This window comes from Rattus rattus, chromosome 13 (assembly GCF_011064425.1).
Source record: "Rattus rattus isolate New Zealand chromosome 13, Rrattus_CSIRO_v1, whole genome shotgun sequence".
NCBI lineage: Eukaryota > Metazoa > Chordata > Mammalia > Rodentia > Muridae > Rattus > Rattus rattus.
In genome coordinates, this window is record NC_046166.1 from 61,531,739 (window position 1) to 61,555,956 (window position 24,218).

Consider the following 24,218-nt stretch of genomic DNA (forward strand, 5'->3'; position numbering starts at 1 on the left):
CAAGCATGAAGCCTTGAGGTCAGACCCTCTGTACTTTCGTTAGAAGAAATCCAGATGTTGCTACCTGCACCTGTGATTCTCATGCTTGAGTGGGGTTTAGAGGGAAAGACGCTGAGATAGAGGGATTTCTTGGGCTTGCTGGCTAGCTAGCCTAGCCATAAAATTGGTAAGCATCAGTTACAGACAGAAACTCTCAAGGGAAAAGGCAGAGAGAGGGAAAGGGAGGGGAAGGGGGAGGACAAGGGAGAGGGAGGGAAGGGGAAGGGTGAGAGGGAGGGAGAGGGAGAGAGAGATAGAGAAGGGTACTAGTGACCTCTCTGTCTCCACATACCACACATGTGCGCGCGGGCACGCACACACACACACACACACACACACAGGAAAACTATTAAAGTGAATTTCACATAATAAACTATTTCGAAGTAAACAGTGGCAGTCAGTGAACTCCATCCTCTTTTCTTGATGCCACAGTGACCCTCAAGGTCACAAGCGTTTATTCCCTCACTAGTATTTCTAAGCCACTAATCGAGAACTCGCAGACTTTCTGTGAGAAACAAATGCATTCTTGTTCCATGAGGGCCACCCGCGTTTCGGGGGTTTCTGTATTACTGTCACGTGGTTTTCTTACCCTCAAGAGATTGGTGCCATGGTGTGCTGCACAAGGTTAAAATATGTGCCTGTGGCCTGACGCTGGGCAGGGAGTGACCGCTAGCAGGTCACAGGAAAATTGACACCTGTTGAGAAGACTAGGGTCTGTTAGGGATGTTACTAAGTAGTCTCCGCTAAAACACTATGAAAAAATGTAACAGGCTCTGTTCTCCAGAGTAATTGACACGCATCGTGTGGGCAGGGCCAATGGCTGGGTTTCGTGGCCCAAGATTGGCCACCACTCAAAGAAAGAAGTCAACTTCAGAACCAATTATCCAGAAACAGATTAACAGTAAAGACAATAAAGACGCTCAGGACCTCGGGTCCTTCCAGGATTTTAAGTGGTGACAGATTCCAGATCCTGAATAGTGATTGATTGAACCTCAGTTAAAACAACAACAACAACAACAAAAACAATTCTGTTGGATAGCATTGTTCTAGGCACACCTCCATTTAATAATTTTATTTGTGTTCAAGAGAATTGTCTATTTGCTTATATGCTAATTTCGTTCCTGTAGTTCTAAAATTTTCTCTGAGAACTAGCGGTTCTAATTATTCTCTTAAAACGCAAGCCATTTTATTCACTGGTTGGCGTAAAATCAGCACTAGTTATGCTCACCTACACTGCTTAGAGAATGCAATTATGAATCAGTGATCTGTGACCCTGAAATCTACCGTAAGGGAAATGTCCCATCAGGAAGGAGAATGCTGCCATGCTCGACAACTCCAGTTTGATCCTCAGGACTCACACACAGTCGGAGAGAACTGACCACAACAAGCCATCTCCTGACCTCCCTGGTACCTCTCTGCCACGCGCATGTCCTTCCCATGCATACACGTATGTATATACAAACACACACACAGACACACACACAGACACACACACACACAGAGACACACACATACACACACACAGACACACACACAGACACACACACAGACACACACACACAGACACATACATACATACACACAGAGAGACACACACATACACACGCACAGACACACACACAGACACACACACAGACACACACACACAGACACATACATACATACACACACACACACACAGAGACACATACACATACACACACACAGACACACACACACAGAGACACACATACACACAGAGAGACACACACATACACACGCACAGACACACACACAAATAAATAGAAATTAAACAACATTAAAAGTCAAATACGATCAAAGCATGCTACACACACGCGCACACAAACTATTATAATAAAGCCCATTATTTGGAACAGTTAATGAAAAGCACAAACAGAAAGCAGCATTGCTCCCAAGCCTTCCCAAGCTTTTCTTCTGTGACTTTCCTTTAGCATTATAGAGGACCAAAGCCACACGGTACCATGTCAGTTACTTCTGCCATGCTGCGACAGTATCCAGAAACGTCTAAGGGGAAGAAGAAACCATTTTTTGCTTCCGGTTTCACGTGATTTCAGCCCGTAGTTTTTGTAAACATTCTAGCCACACGTTCTGACTGGGTTTGTAAGGATGCAGGCAGTTTGGAGACTTCTCTCGGCTCACAGGCGAGGTGGGGCGACAGTAGTTGCTAGCGCGTTCTTTATAGTCTTTGCATAGGGCTTCTCGGTGTGTGTTCTCATGTGTACCCCCAAAAGTTGTGCAGAAACAATGGCTTTCCCACACCGTATGTTCATGGCGAGTCTCTCCTGAGCGTTTTCACAGCTCAAAAGGAATGGTGAACCCCGAATGGTTTCTCGCAGCCCTTAGGAGGTGCGCGTGTACCTCTATGTTTTTTTTTTTTTGAAGCCCCTCAGAAAGCAGGAAGTGTCCCTGTTGTAGAAATTACTTAATCTTCTGCCTTTGTTATAGAAATTATTTTTAATCTGCTCTGCCTTTAACACATACGCCTTTATTTTTACAATAAGCCATAAACAGCTCAAGAGCTGGGCGGATACCTCCCCTCCATGCTATTAGAATCTACTTTCCTATTGATAACCCCAAGTTATTACTTGCTATGTTTGATCTGGGCTGCTCTTAACTCCGAACAGTGGGCCCTTGGGGCCATGTTTTTATGGCTCACCTAACCCATGGCAGCTTCTCCTTCCTCCTCCTGCATCATCTTCTTCCTCTTGTGGTTCTCCTCTTCCTCCTCCAAAACCGGGAAACCTAACCCCTACTTATGTCTCTTCTGCCCAGGCATTGGCTGTTGGCATCTTCATTGACCAATCAGAAAGAACTTGGGGGCGGGGTCGCATAGGTCTGCATGCAGTGCAGACTACAGGTCTCGAGGGCCTGCACTTAGCATTATAATACACATTAAAGACAGTCCCCATACTGTTCACATTTATAGGGTTCCTCTCAGGGAAGAGCTCTTGCTTGGTATGATACATCCCTGGTCATTCTACCATGTCTTCAAAACTTTTCTGAACCACACGCGTGCTTTCGACACTCCATATTTCCCTTGGCGCTAGCTCCTTCCTGTGGAAGAACAGATTATTGTCAGGGCAAACCCTCCCACACTCCATCTCCAAGGATTTTGCTGTGGTGGTTTTGAAGTCAAGATAAATGAAGGCTTTCCCACCACCCCTGAGTGTATAATGGGTTCTTGCTGTATCCCTGACACCCACATGGTTTGTTCTAGGTGTAACCTGATAGGTTAGATGAGATAATTGGCAGATGGAGGCTTTTACACACTTGCAACCTTCTCTTGTCTTCAACCCCAGAAGTCGACTTCTTGCTTTTGATTGGGATCTGGAATCTTGTTGAAGGTTTCTTTACATTAACTGTTCTCTCTGCCTTTACAAGGTCTTTCTACCACATGTCTTCTCATATTTGTCCCTAGTTTTTGGACTGACTTTCACGTCATGGCCTTTGTCCTTTTCTACTAAAATTCGGCCTCTGGAATGTCATCAATAGATCATTTGAAAGTATAGAAAAAATTAGATTTTAGATCCTGGGTGAACTCTTAGTGTAATCTAGTTCATTTTTCCAAGATATTCCCTCTCAGGGCAAATCTTGGAGCAGCATAAATGAGCGTCTTATCTTCCAAGTGAAGGAATGTGGTCATAATTACCCATTAAGTCCATGTTCTTGAGGATTTCTAGCATCGTATATTTGCAGAATCTCCATCAATGCTGCCTTCCCATTCCCCCCACATCTTCACTACCTGGAGGATCCGGCAAAGCTACCCCTCCCATATGAAATTCACCATCACACCCTAAAAGCCACCGAGTCCCTTTGCTAGCTTTGAAGTCTCCCTCCCTACACTACAAAGTAGTACAGCACCTGGGAGTGTTAAAGGACTAGGAAGAGCCCCAGAGTGGACTGCAGCACAAGGGTTCAGTTACTCATAGTTTTTGAGGGCTTTGCAACTATCTGATACTACCACATGCAAAAGAATATTGGGACCACACAAATCCTAGAGAAAATCAGAGAGAGGTTTGTATACCATGAAATACCACAATGTGGTAGAATTGTGTTGTCGGGAGAAACTTGCTACAATAAGCCAGAGAGCATTCTATTGGAATTGCAACAGTAGTAGTAGTAGTAGTAGCAGCAGCAGCAGCAGTAGTAGTAGTAAAAGTGGTAAAAGTAGTAAAAGTAGTAGTAATAGTAGTAGTAGAAGTAGTAGTAATAGTAGTAGTAGAAGTAGTAGTAGTAGTAGTAGCAGTGGTAGTAGTTGTAGTAGTAGTAGTAAAAGTAGTAGTAATAGTAGAAGTAGTAGTAGTAGTAAAAGTAGTAATAGTAGTAGAAGTAGTAGTAGTAGTAATAGTAGTAGTAGAAGTAGTAGTAATAGTAGTAGTAGAAGTAGTAGTAGTAGTAGTAGCAGCAGCAGCAGTGGTAGTAGTTGTAGTAGTGGTAGTGGTAGTAGTTGTAATAGTAGTAGTAGTAGTAGTAGTAGTAGTAGTAGTAGTAGTAATAGTAGTAGTAGTTGTTCCATTTGAATTCTGTTCTATTGGAAACACATGATTCTTAGGCCAGCCTGTAGGCCCACTGTCTCAGTAACACAGAGCTACCGATCACTCTACTAATGCATGTGCCAGAAGGACCAGACCTTTTTGAGTGCAGCTATCTGACAGCGTCCACTTCCACGCCCAAGTCTTACGCAACTGTCACGTCTCCTCCGTAATTAAATTAGTCTGGAGTACGTGTTATTTGGTACCCAACCTCTATTAGGAGGAAGAGGTGAGGCAGAGAAATATGAATGACGGGCTTGCTGCCTCCCATGATCTAGCTCTAGTTTGGCCTCTGGGTATTTAAATCCACATTCACTTTTCTCAGCATTAGTAAGCTTTTGAGAAATGTCATACAAATGACGCGCTGCCTTATAATATCCCGGAAAACTGTCTAAATTCATTTATGGAGCGAGGTTCTTGTTACTGGGAGGCTTTCCTTAGTGTCCAGGCTTTGGAGGACCAACCACAAACGGTTTGTAAGGTGACAGTGGCTGGGTTTATGAGGACTATGAGTGGCTGACTACAGCAGTGTGCAGAGAGTTCCGGTTACCAATCATCCAGTATCATCTGGTCAGAATCCGAGCCTCTTTTGGAACCCAGAAGTGAGCTTAAAAACATCCATAAAGGAATCATATATAATTTTGCTTCCCTTTTCCTTCCATGAAGAAGTCCCACAGGTTGGTAGTTTAATAAATTAGAGAATGTATTGGCTCACGGCTCTGGAGTCCAGAAGTCCGAAGCGGGGTCTGGGAATGCTGGTTCCTTTCAGAGGCCCAAAGGGTACCCTGATCTAGGTCGGCTGTTGGCGGTTGTAGATTTTGTTTTTCGTTGTTTTTTTTGTTTTGTTTTGTTTTTATATGTGTTTTTAGGTTTGTGGTACAATACACTGCCCCAGGCTCTTCTGCCTTTCCAAGTTTCCATTGAGAAATCAACTGTTACTCCCATGTTGTCCCATTATACACGACTCGAGTTTGATCTCCAGTTTTCAATATATTTTCTTTGTTTCCTGTTCTTCCTGTTCTAGCTATGACATACCACGCCCGAGTTTCCTTTTTGGTCTCGTGTATCTGATGTTCTACGTGCTTCTTGTCTGTGTCTCTGTATGGGTGAGCCTTTCCTGGTTTGGGGAAGTTTTCTTCTCTGATTTTCTTGAAGGTCTGGTCTACAACATTGACCTGGGATTCTTCCCCTTCATCTATGCCTGTAATTCCGAGGTTTCGGTCTTGTTGTACTGTCTCATTTGTCCGCCACGTTTCTTTCCAGGTTTTATTTGAAGTTGTCACATCACTGTTTACTGTAAATCCTCTGCTTTCCCCTTTACCGGGTTTTCTTCCTGACTCTCTCTGCATATGAGGCCCTCCCTTCAGTTGTCTGACTCAATCCTGTCTTTGCTTCCACGTGCGTTCTCGTCAGCATTTCGAACTCTTTACTGAGTTCTGCTCTCAAATCGTGGGCTGTCTTACCATGTCCATCCTCCTTACGTTTGTGTTCTCTTTGACTTCACTCGGAAATTTGTTCTCTTTAAGTTAATTCTCTTTAGCTGTTGTTTCTTTGAGTCTTTTTTAAAAAAATTAAAAAATGATTTATTTTACGTGTGTTGATGTTTTGCCTGTATATATGTATGTCTGTATGAAGGTGTCAGATCCCCTGGAGTTGCAGACTGTTATGGACTGCTTGTGGGTGCTGGGAATTGAACCCAGGACCTCTTGAAGGAGCTCTTAACCACTGAGCCATCTCTCTAGCCTCTCTGCATGTCTTTTTAAAAATCCTCACACTTTGTATGGTTCTTTTAAATTCCACGTCTTGGCATTGATTTAGACACTGCCTTGGTTTTTCATATTGTTTATATTTTTGCAATGAGATCTAGGTATGCGGACTGTTTTTATTAGTTCTTTTTCTACTATGGACAAAGCAGGTTGGGGCTGAACACAGGACACTTGGCTCAGGTTGGGTCTAAACATTGGAAATGGCTTAGATGGAATAAGTCAGGTAGATACAGGGTGCTGGTTTAGCCAAGGATGCGCCTTCTGGTCCAGGCTGAAGTTTGGAGGTAGCGTGTAGAGTAGAGGGCGAGGCATGACTCAGTGGTCTAGATTATGGTACAAGGTGTGAAGGATCTAGCTGTGGAAAACTTGTGATATGGCATGGAGGGCCCATAGGTTGGGGTAGGCAGAGCGTATCTTGGATGGAACCTGGGCACTGAGGGGCATATGCAAGCAGGAGAGGCCAGACTAGGCCAGGGCACAGCATGTGAAACCTTGCCTATATCTGAGTGACTAAAAAGAGTGTGTGGAGGAGAGAGAATTGGATGTACTCACCCAGATTTACCCTGGTGAAGACTGTGCAGGGTCTGGGCAGGCATAGAGGTTTGTAGTTGTGATAGTTTTAGCCTTTCTTTACCCTTAACTCACATGTTTGACTGTTATGCACAGTGACTGTAAGGAAATTAGCTTGCTCACGTTTTTCTTGCTGTGCTATACTTCCTGATAGTGGTGCGTGCTATCATGTGTCCAGTATCATAAAACCCTTTTTCTTTTTAAGATTTATTTATTTTATTGACACACCAGAAGAGGGCATCAGATCCCATTACAGATGGTTGTGAGCCACCATGTGGTTGCTGAGGATTGAACTCAGGACCTCTGGAAGAGCAGTCAGTGCTCTTAACCACTGAGCCATCTCTCCAGCCTAAATTTCTACTTCTCAACAATGTCATTGGACCACAGCTCACCTTGGATTGGCTATTCTCCATCATTCCCCAACAGTCTGGTCACTTTCTAGTCTATCGCTTTAAATCTTTCATTTCAGCCACGTTTTCTTGAAGCAAAGGTGCCTCTGATTGGCCTATGTCTGTCTATGTGCTCCTGTGAACAGTAAGTTCTGAGTTCGTTGAGTGCCTCCTTTTGTCTTTCATGACAGTTTTGTCTGTTAGTCAAAGTCAGTGTTTTCCGTGTTCTGTTTTAAATATGGAACAATTCATGGACTTATGTATCAAGTTTGCCTAGGGGCCATGCTAATTTCTCTGGCTAATTCCAGTTTTAGTCCATAGACTCCTGAAGCTCTCTTCAGCGTTTTCAAAGCAGCACACAGAGACGAGCCACTCATTTTGGCTAAGTAAACCTCATGAAAGAAACTGAACATTTAGTCAAATTAAAGGGAAGGTTACTAAATAATTTTCTTCTCTTTTCAGATTCTCAAAGTTCATTTCTAGAAATCATATTTCCAGAGAAAATTGAAGATAAAACAAACTCAGAAGTAAGAAACATTTTTTCACAATCTACATTATTGTATAAAATTTCTTATTTGTATTGCATAGCTATAGAACACAGATCATATATATATATATATATATATATACATAAATTGATAATGGGTACAAGGGTCCATCAGCTATTACTGCACCTTTCATTCAAATGTTGACTCAAACTATTCATCCAGTTTATGTCTGGATTTGTTTTCCTTTGCAGTTCCTGTACGAATTGTGATATCCCTGCCCCAGTTTATGGCTTACTTTTTTATTTTTTCAAAATAGTTGAACTACAAACATTTGCAATTTTGATGGTGTAGGTAATTTGTCCCATTTCCCTTTATGGATCTTAGCCTGGGACCAGCCCCGGCCTTCAGGTACTGAGGTGGGGCACAGCGTCAGTCAGATGAAGGCCAAAGGCTGATGATCTCTGGCCTTGTAACTCTTTCAGTTCTAAGGGCCAGAAGCTGATGTCCTCCGGCAATTTTAACTCTCACTTGGTACTCTGTGGCTAAAACTTAAAAGCTGCTGGTGCATCAGGGGAAAAGAATAAAAGGCTTAGTTACTTGAGTTCTTTTTTCTTTAACTCAGGCCTCTCGCTGGCCAGGTGAGAAGCTTTAAGTTCCTTAACTCTTTCTAAGCAAGAGAGAAAAGAAAAGGAAGGAAGAGAGGGAGGGAGGGAGGAAGGAAGAAAAAGGGGAATTTTTTTCTTTAGACACACTGCATTGAGTAGAGAAGGGCTAAAATGCCTCTTTAATGTTATTCTTCGTACTTATACTAGGCATAATTGATCACATGGTTTTCTAGGCACCTTTACATTCCGTAAATTCATAGTAAGTTTAAGGCAATACTTCATTGTTATAGTTTGATAAGGAGTTACAGCAGAATCATTTACCTGTCTTTCCATTAAGATTAGTATCTGTTTCTAGCTCCATAAGTTCATTATAAGGTTAAAGCAATAATTTTTTTTCTTTATTAACTTGAGTATTTCTTATTTACATTTTGATTGTTATTCCCTTTCCCTGGTTCCGGGCCAACATCCCCTAACCCTTCCCCCTCCCTTCTATATTGGTGTTTCCTCCCCATCCTCCCCCATTATCGCCCTCCCCAACAATCACGTTCACTGGGGGTTCAGTCTTGGCAGGACCAAGGGCTTCCCCTTCCACTGGTGCTCTTACTAGGCTATTCATTGCTACCTATGAGGTTGGAGCCCAGGGTCAGTCCATGTATAGTCTTTGGGTAGTGGCTTAGTCCCTGGAAGCTCTGGTTGGTTGGCATTGTTGTTCATATGGGGTCTCGAGCCCTTTCAAGCTCTTCCAGTCCTTTCTCTGTTTCCTTCAACGGGGGTCCTGTTCTCAGTTCAGTGGTTTGCTGCTGGCATTCGCCTATGTATGTGCTGTATTCTGGCTGTGTCTCTCAGGAGAGATCTACATCTGGTTCCTGTCGGCCTGCACTTCTTTGCTTCATCCATCTTGTCTAATTGGGTGGCTGTATATGTATGGGCCACATATGGGGCAGGCTCTGAATGGGTGTTCCTTCTGCCTCTGTTTTAATCTTTGCCTCCCTATTCCCTGCCAAGGGTATTCTTGTTCCCCTTTTAAAGAAGGAGTGAAGCATTCGCATTTTGATCATCCGTCTTGAGTTTCATGTGTTCTGTGCATCTAGGGCAATTCAAGCATTTGGGCTAATAGCCACTTATGAATGAGTGCATGCCATGTGTGTTTTTCTGTGATTGGGTTACCTCACTCAGGATATTTTCCAGTTCCCTCCATTTGCCTATGAATTTCATAAAGTCATTGTTTTTGATAGCTGAGTAATATTCCATGGTGTAGATTACCACATTTTCTGTATCCATTCCTCTGTTGAAGGGCATCTGGGTTCTTTCCAGCTTCTGGCTATTATAAATAAGACTGGTATGAACATAGTGGAGCATGTGTCTTTGTTATATGTTGGAGCATCTTTTGGATATATGCCCAAGAGAGGTATAGCTGGGTCCTTAGGTAGCTCAATGTCCAATTTTCTGAGTAACCTCCAGACTGATTTCCAGAATGGTTGTACCAGTCTGCAATCCCACCAACAATGGAAGAGTGTTCCTCTTTCTCCACATCCTTGCCAGCATTAAAACAATTTTTATAGCATAAGTTAGCATGGTTTTGTCAGAGACAAATCATCTGCCTTGTGTCCCATTATTTTGAAGTCTTGTACAGATAGACTAGTCCACAATTAATTTTTCTGTCCTTGCACCTATAATAAACTGTCTAGTTTATGATCTTTAGTTAGTAGTGGCCTCTTCATTAGCCTTGATGGTGGGCCATCTCCAGAAAACTCCCTTGCCTTAGACTTTCCTGGATGCTCCTGACAGATCATACCACTGGCGTGGCATCTGAGAACTTTGTGAAGGACCGAACCGTGTTCCCTCAGAGCCTCGCACGCGAACCCCCAGCTCTTACTGTGACTATATCTGGAGACAGCCTTCGGGGATGTGCTTGAGGGCGAATGAGGTCATAAGAAGAGACCTTAAGCCAATGGTCTTAGCCTGCTTCTATCTCAGTGAGCTTTCTACTGCCATGATGAACACTAAGATGGAAGGCTCCCTGGGGAGAAGAATTACATCTTCCTGGTCCTAGTCCATCATGAGCAGGAAAGCCAGGGATGGGGCTCAGAGGACCAAGCTGGAGGCTGAAAGTGGAGCAGACAGGCAGGAGGAGTGCTGCCTTCTTTCTGGCTTGCCTCCTGATGCCCCACCCCCACCCCGTGGTTTGATCGACTTGTCTTGTCTTGTCTTGTTTTGTTTTTGTTTTTGTTTGAGACAGGGTTTCACTAAGTAGCTCTCCGGCTGGCCTCCCACCCACAGCGATTCCCCTGTCTCCGCCTCCCGAGTGCCAGGATCAAAGGCATCAGCCTGCTTTCTCTTACAATCCAAGAACACCTGACCAGGGTTGGCAGTGCCCACAGTGGCCTGGGCCCTCCTATGTTAGTCATTAATCAGGAAAATGCCTCATGGATTTGATTTGTCTTCAGGTTGCTCTGATGAACGCATCTCCTCCATCGAGTTTCCATGTTCCCAGATGACTCTAGCTTGTGTCAAGTTGCCATAGCAAGCAAGCAAACAAACAAGCAAGCAAGTGCCTTCACCCTCAGAACATCTAAGAGGAAGGAGTATGTGTGCAAAGCAAGAGTCATAGGGAACAGAAGGCAGGAGAAGAGGACCTGGGAGTCGACAGTGCTGCCCTTCTCCAGGGATGCCCAGCCTCCAAAACAGCGAGGACAGCATCTCCTCTCATGGAAGCTGATTGACAGTATACCCGATTCATATTTTTACCATATAATTGCACCTATTTTTACCACTTAATGCAACCTGTTGGGGCTGTCTCAGTCAGTTGTTAACTTGACCCTCTGGGACAATGGTTCTCAACCCTGTGACCTCACAAGGGTCACCTGAGAACATCGCAAAAACACAGATACTTACATTAGGAGTCATAACAGTGGCAGTGAATGAGTCTACAGTTAGGAAATAGCAACTATAAAAACTTTATGGTCGGGGGTCACCAAAGCATGAGGTGTTAAAGGGTCACAGCATTAGAAAGGTTGGGAGCCACTGCTCGGGGAGAGGAATCCTCAAATAAGGAATTGCCTCCATGGTGTTAGCCTGTGGCCACATCTGTGAGGCATTTTCTTAATTGCTAATTGATGTAGGGAGGCCCCGCCCACTGTGGGCGGTGTTACCCAATGGCTGGTGCGCCTGAGCTGTATAAGAAAAGTAGCTGACCTTGAGCCTGGAACAAGCGGGAAAACAGCGTCCCGCACTGGTCTCTGCCTTAGTTGCTGCCTTGGCTTCCCTGGGTGATGTACTATAAACCGTGAGTTCTTGTCCTGATTTCATTCAGTGATGTGGAGCCAAATCAGCCCTTTCCTTCCCAACTTGCTTTTGGTTATGGTGCTGCATCGTATCAATAGTGACCCTAACTAAAACCTCGCGTGTCTGTCTGTGGGTATACGCACGTATGGATGGGTGCCTGTGGAAGCCAGAGGTGTTGGGTCTCTGAGGAACTGGAGTTAGAGGCAACTCTGGCCACTTGACAAGGATGCCGGGAATAGAACTCAGGTCTTCTGAAAGAGCAGTACACGCTTTAACCTCGAGCCATAATCACACAACCCGGCCATGTGATTTTTGCCTTTGATTCTAGTTACGCGTATGCTGCATTTATTGGCATTCACAGCACCTTCCCTCCTCTGTTGTACTGACTGGTCTGAGGAAGGTGAACGTTCCTTTTGAAGGGTCTGGTGGAATGTCTGATTTTAGGCTCTCGTTAATAGACTTTTTATTTTTGTCTTCGGTCTACAAATTTATCTATTTGTGGGAATTTATTGAAATACATTAAAATAGTTCCTGACGATCTTACGATTTCAGTAGTATCTGTCATATCCCCAGTTTAATTTCTGACTTAAGTATTTTGTATTTTCCTTTACTAAGGGTTTACCAATCTTTATTTTTCCAAAGAATCTACTTTGTTTCACTAATCAAATGATTGAAGAATTTTTTTTATTTTTCATTTTTTTTTAAATTTAGCTCTGGTATTATTTCTTGCTTCTACTAATTTTGGGTTCGATTGTACATTTTTTGAAATTAGACTTTCATGTAAACCATTAGGTTCTTATTTGAGGTCTTTCTGATTTTTTTTTAAATCACCAGTGTTTTCAAAGATTTTAATTTATGTCTATATATGTGTGAATGCGTGTGCACCGTGTGTGTGTGTAGGTGTCCACAGAAGTCAGAAGAGGGTGTCGGATCCATTGGGACTGGGGTTCCAGGCATCTGTGAGCCAGTGTGAGTGCTGGGAAATGAACTCAGGTCCTCTGGAAGAGCAGCAAAGACTTCTTAACCTCCCAGCCATCTCTCCAGACCTGTTTGTTTGTTTGTTTGTTTTTTGGCTAGACTTTTAAAGTAAAGGTTTTTTGTTTGTTTTGTTTTTGTTAGACCTGCTGTGCTTCTTTGAGTGAAATGGCCCTCATAGACTTATATATTCAGATACTTGGTCCCCAATTGGTGGAATAGTTCAGGATGAACAGGATCTGGGCTTCTTGGAGGAGCTATGTCGCTGAGGGGTAGGGCTTTGAGGTTTCAAAGTTAGTTCTCTGCCTTGTGATTGTTCATCTCAGGGTGCGGGCTCTCAGGGCCATCCCGCACCATTCCCAGTTAGCTCTCTGCCTCGTGGTTGTCTGTCTAGAATGCAATGCAGTCTGAAGAAGGTTTAATGTGAGTGCTGCATAAGTCGAAGGCACCTGGGCCTGTGGGTTCTCTCTGGCACTGGGTTGTGCGGTCAGGTCTGGTTCTGAGTTCCCGGATGAAACACAGGGCTTTCACCAGTCCTGCAGGCAGAGTCTTGTTTTTCCCATGCGTCGGTTCTTCACGCATGATGAAAGCTCTCCTCGGCTCCTGGCTAAGAGCCATCTAGAAGCTCAGTCTGGAGATGCTAAGCTGGAATTGGGAGCCACTGGATTCTGCCCAGTCTGGGTTCTCCGCCCCGGGCCTGGTATTCAATTACTTGAGTATGAAGGTCTGGACTTAACTTCTTCCCTCTCTCAACCAGGGAGCGTCTCCACACCACGTTACCTGGGCTTGTGTAAGGTGTGCTGTGAATGAGGTACCTCTTCCTTCCCGCCTTCCTCGCCACATCTTTTCATATTATAATGGCTAAACCCGGTACTGAGCCCCGCCCCTGCTTTGGTTTCCCTGGGTCTCCCGAGTCAGACATTTCTGTGGGGAGATGGTCTCTGGAGGGTCCTGTTCAGCTGCCAACTTGCTCTCTTCCCCGGAGCGGAACTTCTTCGTCACTGCAAGTAGGCATTCGACTGCCGTTAGAAACTAGAACATAAATTCAACACTCTTGTTCAGCATATTGCCTGCATTGTTCTGTCTCCATTTATTCTGCAAATGACGGGATTGACATGTATAGGTATTGGGAAGAGTTGTGACTGGCAACTAGGATGCCCACAACGGAGTGCTTCCAGCTTCCATGATGCTAGGAAGAGATTTCAGACAGCACGGGGTCTTCTTTCCTAGGTGTTTAGGAGCCAGTGACACGGAGACGCTGTGTAAAATCTAGAGTGGTTTGTCTGTGTGGCAATGAATGGGTTATATGAAAAGTTAAACATTTCCAATATATTGCTGCAGATTTTTAACACAGGCAGTGTGCCGTGAGTTTCTGAATTGTTTGAACCACGCCTGGTGAGTGAGGTTGGTTGATTCTTGAGTTGCTGTTTGCCTCTTCTCGGAATCTGTCCTCATTCTCAGTTTTTCTGGACTCTCTAGGAACAGATATCCTATGTTATTCCAATAAACAAGAAGAAGTACACTGTGCACCTCCAGAAAAGGTGATTTTTTCCTTATTCTTTAGCTTGGCACTTCATTTTATTTCTTTGAAACCGTTCGCTTGTTAGCAGCAGCAGAGGATCAGAGCAAAGACACAGCTCTCGTTAGCGTTGTCTGCAGTCTCTGTTGTTTTTGCCATGCCTGAAATGAACAAAGTATGACTAATAGAGGTGGGAAGGAAAATGTGAGAAGGAAAAGCGACATAACTGGACGTCATGGAAACATGTAAGGATGATGGGTAATTCTGGGATGCCGGAAGTGAATATACATAGAGACAGGAAGTGGAAGAGAGCAGGAGGAAGGGTGAGCTCACTGACGGACACCAAGAGAAATGGTATCCAGCCAGTCATCAGGGGCAAAGCCTTGAGGCCATTGCTAGCCTTAAGCTCAGCTGACACTCAGACCTCACCGCTAGGGCGCGTGGGAAGGCGCCATTGCTAGCCTTTGAGCGACCAAGTTCGGTGGAGAACCCGAAGCAGCAGACTGGGTGGTCACTGAAGCTGGAGGGAGTTGTGAAGGGAGGAAGTAAAATGGAAACAACTGAGTAGGTGCAGAATATGGAACCACAAGAAGGTTGGGCTCAGACCTGAGTTTCAGTGCAGCGGCTAAGGATAAATAGGACTTAATTTTCTTCAAACACGTTATCAAAACCATACATATTTATTTGTTATATATTATGCATGTTATAAACATATTACATATTATGTACATTGTATAATATAGACATGTTATATATTATGTATAATATATTGTATGTTATATTACATATTTTATTTTAGAAATTTTAATTGTTATATACAATATGCTTATGTATTATAGTAAAATATATAATAAATATTAGTCATATATTTTATATTACATATTAGATAATCATAAATAAAATATAATCCATAATAGTCATAAATAAAAATATGTAATATTATATAACATTCCATGATATACATTATACAATATATATTATATACATATATACATAATATATATTTCTAAATATTTTACAATAGATATAAATATATGTGATATAACATATAGTAATAGATATTTATATAATATGTATTAGAGTAAAGGAACAGAAAATTCCCACAATCCTCCATCTAGTTTATATCTCTGTAAATAGAAAAATGGCCTTACCCGTCTTGTAGCCTCTTCCCTTTATTCAAAGGAGCTAGTGGGCTGGAGAGATGGCTCAGGGGTTAGGAGTGCTTACTGTCCTTGCAAAGAACTTGGCCTTTGTTTGCAGAGCTCAAATGGCCCATTACTGCCTGTAACCCTAGCTCTAGGACACTGTCTGGGTTCTATGGGGACCTATGCACACTGGTGCATAAATCCATGCAGACACATGCATACACATAAAAAAAAAAGAAATCTCTTTGAAAAATAAAAAAACCCATTCAGTCGGGGAAATTATTTTGAGTAAATGTGTATTACTTTGCATATAGTGTAATATATGTCAAAGGAAATGCTACCACTATGTCAAAAGTTGCCTTTTTCTCTAAAGCACTGGGGAGTAAACCTTCTAGTTTTTAATGTTCAAACCTTTGCTGCTGTGGCTGGACTGGCCCCAGAGCACATTCAGATTAACGGGCATGGCTATGTTCCAATAAAGTTTTATTTACTGAAGCACGGGGTGGGGCAGTTTACTGATGCTTGCTTTGCTGTTTCTCCAAGAGTAACTCAGAATCCTCTCTTTTCTGTGCTTAGATATTTTTTAACAAATCGTTTTATGGTTTATATGTATAATCAAGGATCTACGAGTTTTCATTCTTCAAACATTCCGGTAAGATTTAAGTTATTTTATGAATTTTCAAAAAGGAAACTTTAAAATAACCGAGTGGTTGTCTTCCCAGCACACAAGGCTCTCAGGACCCAAACGGGGATATACTTCAGGTACTTCAGGAAGTGCCTCCTACATCTTGGCAGAGTTTTCCCTGGGTACCGCCTGGAGACCATTGCTCTACCTGTCCTTCCTGAGACCGTGGGGATAAATGAAAGTGAAATAAGCAGGTTAAGGACCTGAGAGCACAGACGCACAGATCAAATCCCCTCGCATCGGTGGCTCACTGCGTGCGCACGCACACGCACATGCACACGCACACGCTCATGCGCACACGCACGCGCACGCCAGTCCTCCTGTGCTCTGCGCATGTTCTCTGTCCCTCGGCTCTTCAGATGGGAGAAGTCTGAAAACTTGATTTATTATCAAGTAACACAATGCGCTGAAATATTTTAATATGGATGTGTGCTTTCTGCATCTTTACAATTGCTTCCCTTTGGGCTTTCTTCTTCTGGAAGTGTGTTGTCTAGTGAATGCCTGTGGAGCACGGTCCCTTCCTGTCATCATCACACCTTCCTCCGTGCCTCTGCCCTTGCAGGTGACACACTTTGTGTTAGCATGGCTTTCGAGTGCCCTTTTCTTGGCACACCTGGCCCTTTAAGGGTCCAGCATCTTACGCTGTAGCTTCCTCCAGGTGGCGCCTTGTGGTTTTTCAAGGTCCCCAGGGATTTTAGTTGATGTCTTAAATCCATACACTGGGGAATAACTTTCTGGAGACTCTCCGAGTATCACTTTATGCGTGCCGTTGTGGGTCGTGTATTTGGGCACAGTACCCAGCCAGGCGTGTCTAGTTTCAAAGCAGAAGATTATTGGAAAGCCTCGTCTCTTCTTCAGTAACCAGTTCCCTTTTTCTCCTCCCCAGGCTCAGTGCTATTATCAAGGATACATCAAAGGCTATCCGGGCTCTGTCGCCACCCTCAGCACGTGCTCTGGACTGAGGTATTCATTCTTCCCCTCTCGGGCTGTGATATTTGGCCTCAGTGAATGTATTCCACCCCCGTTCATGCGCAGTTGGGGCAGATTTCTCACAGACTGCTCAGTGATGACTTTCCTCCAGACAGGGTCCCAGTGGTCTAGAATCACCCTCCCCCTTACTTTGCAGGCCAGAGATGATTTTAACATCTGGAAGGTTTAGACTTCCCAATATCCTTGTTCTCTTCTTAACAACAGAAATGTCAATGGAATGTTCTAGGTTGCCGGAGCAAGGTTTAAAATGGCTTATTATCTTTTTTTTTTTTTTTTTTTTTTTTTTTTTTAGCAAATAGAAATTTTTATAATACCTACCATGTATCTTACAGTTTGGAGGCAAAAAGTAAAACAAACATAAGTGAATCTTGCTTTCCCTTGTGAAAATTATCTTTATAGCAAGGAGGCAAGCCACCTTGTTGTAATTATTAGTTAAATACTCTTCTTTTAAAAAAGTAATAACAAAGTGCTTTCTTTAAATCTCGAATTATTTGGCGTCTTCTTTTCTGCTGTAGAGAAGTTTCAATCTTGTCAGCATTCTCCACCTCTGTTTTTAGTGTACATTTTTTGTTATTACAAATGTTTTTGGAGCTTCCTGTACAGAACCTTGAAATTCAAACCTGAAACCAGTTTCTCAGACAGCAGTGACATACTAGGCTACCTCAATTCAGGGAAGCTGAGGTCTGCAAACGGATTCTTCAGAGTCAGCCTTTTGATTTCTTATTCAAACTATATACCTAACAAAAATGAATAGGTATCGTTTCACAAACACTGCCACATTTTATTTTCATTAGTAAAACCACTGAGGTACATTTCTATTATAAAAGCTCTGGCGGTCTGTTTTTCAAGCTCTGCAAACTCGAGAGGAATTTATTAACATTTCAGGTTACTGTACTGTTACACAATCCCTGACTGAAACCCAGGGAAGTTACTGACTGCTGTCACACTGTGCCTCTATAAAGAATTTAGAGCTAGTTTCATTAGTTTTATAACTAACAAAAAGGAAAAAAGGAAAAAAGGAATAGAAAATTGGATTCTTGTGTAAGAGAAATTATGTTTCTCTTCAGAGTCATCTCTAAGATTCTGGAACAAAATACCGGACTGAAAACATGGCAGATCATCTCTCCTGTTAATGAATGTCACCTGAATGTCATGATACAGGTTTCTGAAAGGCACTTAAGAGTTCTGTTCCTAATGTTGCAGAGGGTTCTTGCAGTTTGAGAATGTGTCCTACGGAATCGAGCCCCTGGAGTCCGCAGCGACATCTCAGCACATTGTTTATGAGCTAGGGAAGGGAGAGAAGGAATTACTGCTTAACAAAAACAGCAGGAACCTAGAGATGCCAACGAACTACGGCATTTTAATCAACAAAAAGGTGAGTGTTGTCTAGGCCATCCCTTCCAAAGCACTTATTAATTCTACTTGGCTTTAAAAACCATGGTGTAGTAAGGCCATGTCTTATGGCTTTGTTACGCTAACACAGGACAGAGAAGACACAGTGGCGTATCCTGCACTGCCCTGTGCTCTTGCACAAGCACAGTTACTTACGTCAGCACGATCTGGGACACTTCTCCTTCAGTTCTGTACTTATGGAGAACAACTGTGTCTTTCTTTGGGATGTGCCCTGAACAGTCTTATCTGGGCGTGCCTGACAGTTCTGTTAAGGACATCTCAATAATAAGGTGGGAAAGAATTGATGTTTCCCTCTGACCTTGGTGTACACGTGCGCGTGCGCGCGCACACACACACACACACACACACACACACACACTGATGATCACATTTAGTGTTGCTTGTATGTATAAGATTTCAGGGCTAATCACTTGGTGTAGGACCGTGCTCCGTTTGTCCTTCCAGGTCTGACTTACCTCACCCAATGCTCTCTCCTTGTTTCCACCACTTGCCAGCAAATGACATAGCTGTAATTCATTGAGAATAATTTGGCACCGCAACCTCTGGTACCAATAAGCCACACGGAGAACACGAACCACCACTCCGATCAATGCCAGTGAGCTGGGTTTCCATGGCGGGCTTTCACCGAAAGTTGGTAGCTGCTTGTGCTTCCTGGCTTTCACTAAAACCACAGACGCCCTATTCCCACAGACTATTTTCCTGCGTCTCGTGCTGTACGGTGTGCTGGCAGGATATGCACAAGCTGGTGTTCCGAGGGCACACGTGGCAGTGAGAGGCAGCCTGGACTGAACCTGGCACCAGAGCATTTCCCCTGCAGCTACTGACCGGCAGCCCCGACGAGGAGCCAGGGAAAGCAGACTCGCTCTTGCGAGGTGTCACAGTCACATCACAAAGTGGCTGCAGAAAGGAACGCAACACAACCGTAGTTTTAGTCTTTGACGTTTTTATAGTCTTTGAATGAATTTAATCCAGTCCAGCGTTCAGATCAAATCGGTGGTTAAAAGCACATGGGTGCGTCTTTCCAATTTTTACTATAGGAGGAGTTGACAAGTCAGAAGCTGTTGATTAACTGGGTGACTGCGTAATCCATGTTCTCATTACTAAATTCCATGCTATCACTCCCAAGCGCTATGTATATATACATATATGTATATATATATGTGTGTGTATATATATACATATACATACATATATATACATATACATACACACAAACACACACACACATATATATATATGTGTATATATATATATATATATATATATATATATATATATATATATCAGCTTTCTCTGCTGGGCAAACCCACTAGCACTTGCTGTGAATGTTCGCCTTATAGCTTTAACAAAGAATTGCAAGTAATTCCATTATGAAACTTAACTGTTTGTGTGCTTTTGTTTCTTTCTAGCCAAAATCACCTTCAAAACACTTGCTTTCCCTCTATCTAGAGATGACTATTGTGGTGGACAAGGCTTTGGTATGTGCTTTTCTTTTCTTTTTTTATGTGTTTGGTGTGGGACTGTAGAGGTGACTACGGGTTGACTCTGCAATTAAGAGCACTTGCTCCTTTCCCAGAGGACCCAGGCTTGAGCTCCAGCACCCCTGAGATGACTCTCGACCCTCTGTAACTGTAGTCCCAGGGGATCCAGTGTCCTCTCCTGACCTCTGAGAGCATGAGGCCTGCATGTGGTGTGTAAGCATACTCACAGGCAAAACACTAAGATACAGAAAAATTATGTATAATATTATAATTATAGATAATAATTTATATATAATATACTTAATAAATATTAATTATATTATTATAACAATAATAATTATAATATATCAATTATATTATAATAGTATTAATTATATTATATTAATATAATAATAATGATAATCTAAGAAATATTTAAAAAAAGTTTCAAAATGTTGATGTACTTTGATGTCCTCTTTAAATATTTTGTGTGAATGCGTGATGACCCAGGCTAGAGGGAACTGGAACAGTCCAGTCTTCTTGGCTCCCATCATAAACGGCGTAGTGTAACAATCGGCTAACCGAAAACCAAATAGCTGAGATCACCTCATTACGAGACAGTTCCAGCAAGGCCGAAGGGCAAGAGGGCGGGCTACGAAGTACAGAGGATGCTCAGTCCTATAATGTTTTGCTGGCAGCAGTGGCTGGTACACCTACCTGCATGTCCGGCAGTAAAACATAGGCGTTCGCTGCTGCCCCTCCCCCACTCCGTTGTTTCCTACGATGTCTCTAAATCCTTGACCCCCATCTTAGTTAGGGCTTTACTGCTGTGAACAGACACCACGACCAAGGCAACTCTTATAAAGGACATTTAATTGCGACTGGCTTACAGGTTCAGAGGTTCAGCCCATTATCAATCAAGGCCGGAACATGGCAGCATCCAGGCAGGCATGGTGCAGGAGGAGCTGAGAAATCTGCATCTCCATCTTAAGGCTGCTAGCATATACAAACCATGACCACTCCCATAAACAAAAAATTATATGGCTTTTAATAAATGTCTTTTCCAGGTTTTGGTCTGATGGCACACATTTGACTGTCACCCTGTGACAATGTTAGCCGTCCTAGTCTTAGCATTGTAGAGTTTGCTAGGAATCCAGAATTGAGGTCTGAGGTAAGAATATTTGAGGGAGAACAGGTTGATTTATTAGACTTCTGGGAAAAGCCAGAGGAGGCATTTAAAATGATGGGGCCTACAAGATATCATCTGGGCCAATACATACTCAACATTTGTGTGTGTGTGTGTGTGTGTGTGTGTGTGTGAGAGAGAGAGAGAGAGAGAGAGAGAGAGAGAGAGAGAAAATGAGTGAGGATATGTGTTTTTGTGAATGTGAATGTGTATGTGTGTGTACAAGTGTGTTTTGTAATAGTCCCACATTGGGAATTGTGTATCTTATTTGAAATACTGAATTTTACATCATCATCAAACTCCAGACAGTAGATATAAGTACCAAAACCATCATACAAAAATAGTCTTTTAATTATAAAATTGTCTCTGTCTTTTAGTATGATTACTTGGGCTCTGACAGCATGATTGTAACTAATAAAGTCATTGAAATCATCAGCCTTGTAAATTCGGTAAGTATTTTCCTTCGTACACCAGAAGTTTTCATCTTGAAATGATCTTTCGTGCTAACTCGATGTGACATTTATGAGTAATTAAGTCATTCATATAAACAGAATGTGGATTTGTGAAAAATTCAGAATATTTTTTGGGGTAGAGCGTTATAAAATCAGAGAGGTTAACTGTGTATATTGATTTCTTCTGTCTCTAGGTGTTTGAACAATTCAAGGTTACTATTGTGTTGTCCTCATTGGAGTTATGGTCAGATAAAAATAAGATTCCAACAGTTGGTGAAGCAGACGAATTATTGCGTAGATTTTCAGAATGGAAGCAATCTTATCTCACCCTAAGACCTCATGATGTTGCGTATCTATTCATGTAAGGATGTTTGATACTCTATAAAGAAAACAAAAGGCGAGTGTTATAGCTTAATCCAGGGAGCTGGTTTTCATTTGTGATCACGCACGTGCTCTATTCATGCTTTCTAACTGCCAGGCAGTGAAAACCATTTGTGAATAACATTTGTTTCTAAGCTTTATTGATCTTTTATAAAACACAGAGCTCTACCCATTCTTCATCATCTGACTCTTGAGAACCTGCGCTCTGTCACAGCGGAGCCCGATGGTTCTCAAACACCAAGGCAGAGTCATGACTCATGCAGTAAAGTCTGTGTGTTGACTATACATTGGCAAAGGCCAATGTGAAATTGTTCATAAGTGCTTATATAAATGGAAACCCTCCATTATTTTAAAATGTTTGAAGATGTTACATGGCCGCTATGCATTTATAGTTGTTCATAGGAGAATTGCTAGCAATATACAACGGATGTCTTCATATGTAAGTATTTACCTCCAAATATATGCAACTCAACTAATTTTGATATAGTGTAGGGATACAATTTGATTTTTAGCTTTACAATTTCAGAGGTTCAGTCCATTATCACCACTGGGGGAAGCTTGGAAGAACACAGGCGGACACGGGGCTGGAGAAGGAGCCGAGAGTTCTCCATCCTGAGGAGGGGGAGGAGAGGGAGGGGAAGGGTGCAAGGGACAGAGGGGGAGAGGGGGAAGGAGGAGAAAAGGGGGAAAGGGGGGAGAGGGTGAGGGGGAGAGGGGGGGAAAAGGGAGATGGGGAGAGACACTGGGCCTGGCTGGAATTTTTGAAACCTCAAAGCCCACCCAATGACACACTTTCTCCAACAGGGCCACACCCCCAATCCTTCTAATCCCTTCAGTAGTTCCACTCCCTGGTGACTAACCATTCAAGTACATGAGCCTACAAGGGCCATTCTTATTCAAGCCACCACAAATGCTAAACTATTCCTATTTTTTGTTATTGGCCTTTTGAAAGATTTTTGGAATCATAAATATAATTACCTAAACTCATTCCTCACATGCACGGGCTTTACTTTCTTTTGCAAGTTTTCACCTCACAGATGCATGCATAGAGGATGATCTCCAGGTTCTCCCTCACCGCACCCCTTCAGCTCCGTTACCATTGCCAACGTTCTGCGTTGAATGGCACTTTTTACAATTTATGAGACGATACCGACATTAACCGAAGTGCCTGGCTTACATTAGGGTTTGTTCTGTGTTGTATGAACTCATTACTAATCATTGGCAAGTTAATAATAAGGCGTCCTAATTTTTCACACTTATTTATTGGCTTGTGTGTATGTATGTGCACGTGCATATGTGTGTGTGTGTAGATGTATGCCACCGTGTCCGTGAGAAGGACAGTGCTTTCCTTCTGTCATGTGGGTTCCTGGGAGCTCAGGTGGTCAGGTATGAAGCAAGTGCTTTTAGTCCACTGAGCCATCCCATGGCCCCAGTGTTTTCTGATTTTTTTTTTTTGCATGAAAAATTATGGCATTTGAGTGTTACAAGCTTTATTTCTTTGACTGGCTTACTGAATCCTAAGGCTACTAAGGTTGTAGTGAGCAAAAGTCAGGATAACCCTATGGTATTCTTGATCTGCAAGAAAAAACCTTGACTTCCTAAGATTAGGGATAATATTCACAATGGAGTTGGTGGAAAAGCCACTTAGCCTTTTAAAGTAAGTTTTAGAAATCATGGCTACATGATAACTTTTACCGAATGACTTTTCTTTGGGATTTGTCAATGGTTTTTGATTTCCAGACTACTGATGCTGCCGTGGGTGGTTGGGTCGGGTTTGTTAATGTTCTCGTGTGTCTTTTTGCTTTCTGCCCAGGAGTTTTTCTAAGATTCATTCTGTTTCTAAAATGATGGGACTTTTCAACTAATGTTTACTTTTTCTTTCGGTCTTCTAGGTAGTATTCTATTCTGAGTTCATAATTTTCAGATTCTCTTCATAATCCTAACTGGCTAGTTAAGATAAAAAAAAATCATTGAGGATCATTTATCTGTTTCTCAGTGACAGTGACTGGAATTTGGCTATAGACAACGGGTTAATCACAGTCATGTTTCACAGTCGGCTCTCACCATTGCTTTGCGTATGGCCTTTTAAGACATGTGTTCATGACAAATCCATGAACTATTATCTACTTTTACTAAAGAATTCAGAGTCCCCTCCTCTAACCCTACCCCAACCCTCAACCCCACACTCTACACCCCTGGTCATGCTCTCTGGCATTTATGTGAGACTGAATTTTGTTCTCTCTCTCTCTCTCTCTCTCTCTCTCTCTCTCTCTCTCTCTCTCTCTCTCAGAGCTTCTGTTCTTTTCCTTCTTGTCAG

At 42.7% G+C, this 24,218-nt stretch overlaps 1 protein-coding gene and 1 non-coding gene across 2 annotated transcripts in view; one reads left to right on the plus strand and one right to left on the minus strand.

Moving 5' to 3' along the window:
• Nucleotides 1-24,218, plus strand: part of Adam32 (ADAM metallopeptidase domain 32) — a 99,859-nt gene that overhangs the window by 4,953 nt on the left and 70,688 nt on the right. Inside the window, exons 2-9 of the mRNA XM_032919035.1 lie at nt 7,780-7,844; nt 14,150-14,211; nt 15,911-15,986; nt 16,906-16,982; nt 18,213-18,384; nt 19,832-19,900; nt 21,446-21,517; nt 21,715-21,881. Coding sequence (XP_032774926.1) covers nt 7,780-7,844; nt 14,150-14,211; nt 15,911-15,986; nt 16,906-16,982; nt 18,213-18,384; nt 19,832-19,900; nt 21,446-21,517; nt 21,715-21,881 — 760 coding nt within the window. The remainder of the gene's footprint in view (nt 1-7,779; nt 7,845-14,149; nt 14,212-15,910; nt 15,987-16,905; nt 16,983-18,212; nt 18,385-19,831; nt 19,901-21,445; nt 21,518-21,714; nt 21,882-24,218) is intronic.
• LOC116915179 lies at nt 7,550-7,652 on the minus strand. The gene has a single exon (XR_004389838.1). It is a non-coding gene; the product is annotated as a U6 spliceosomal RNA (small nuclear RNA).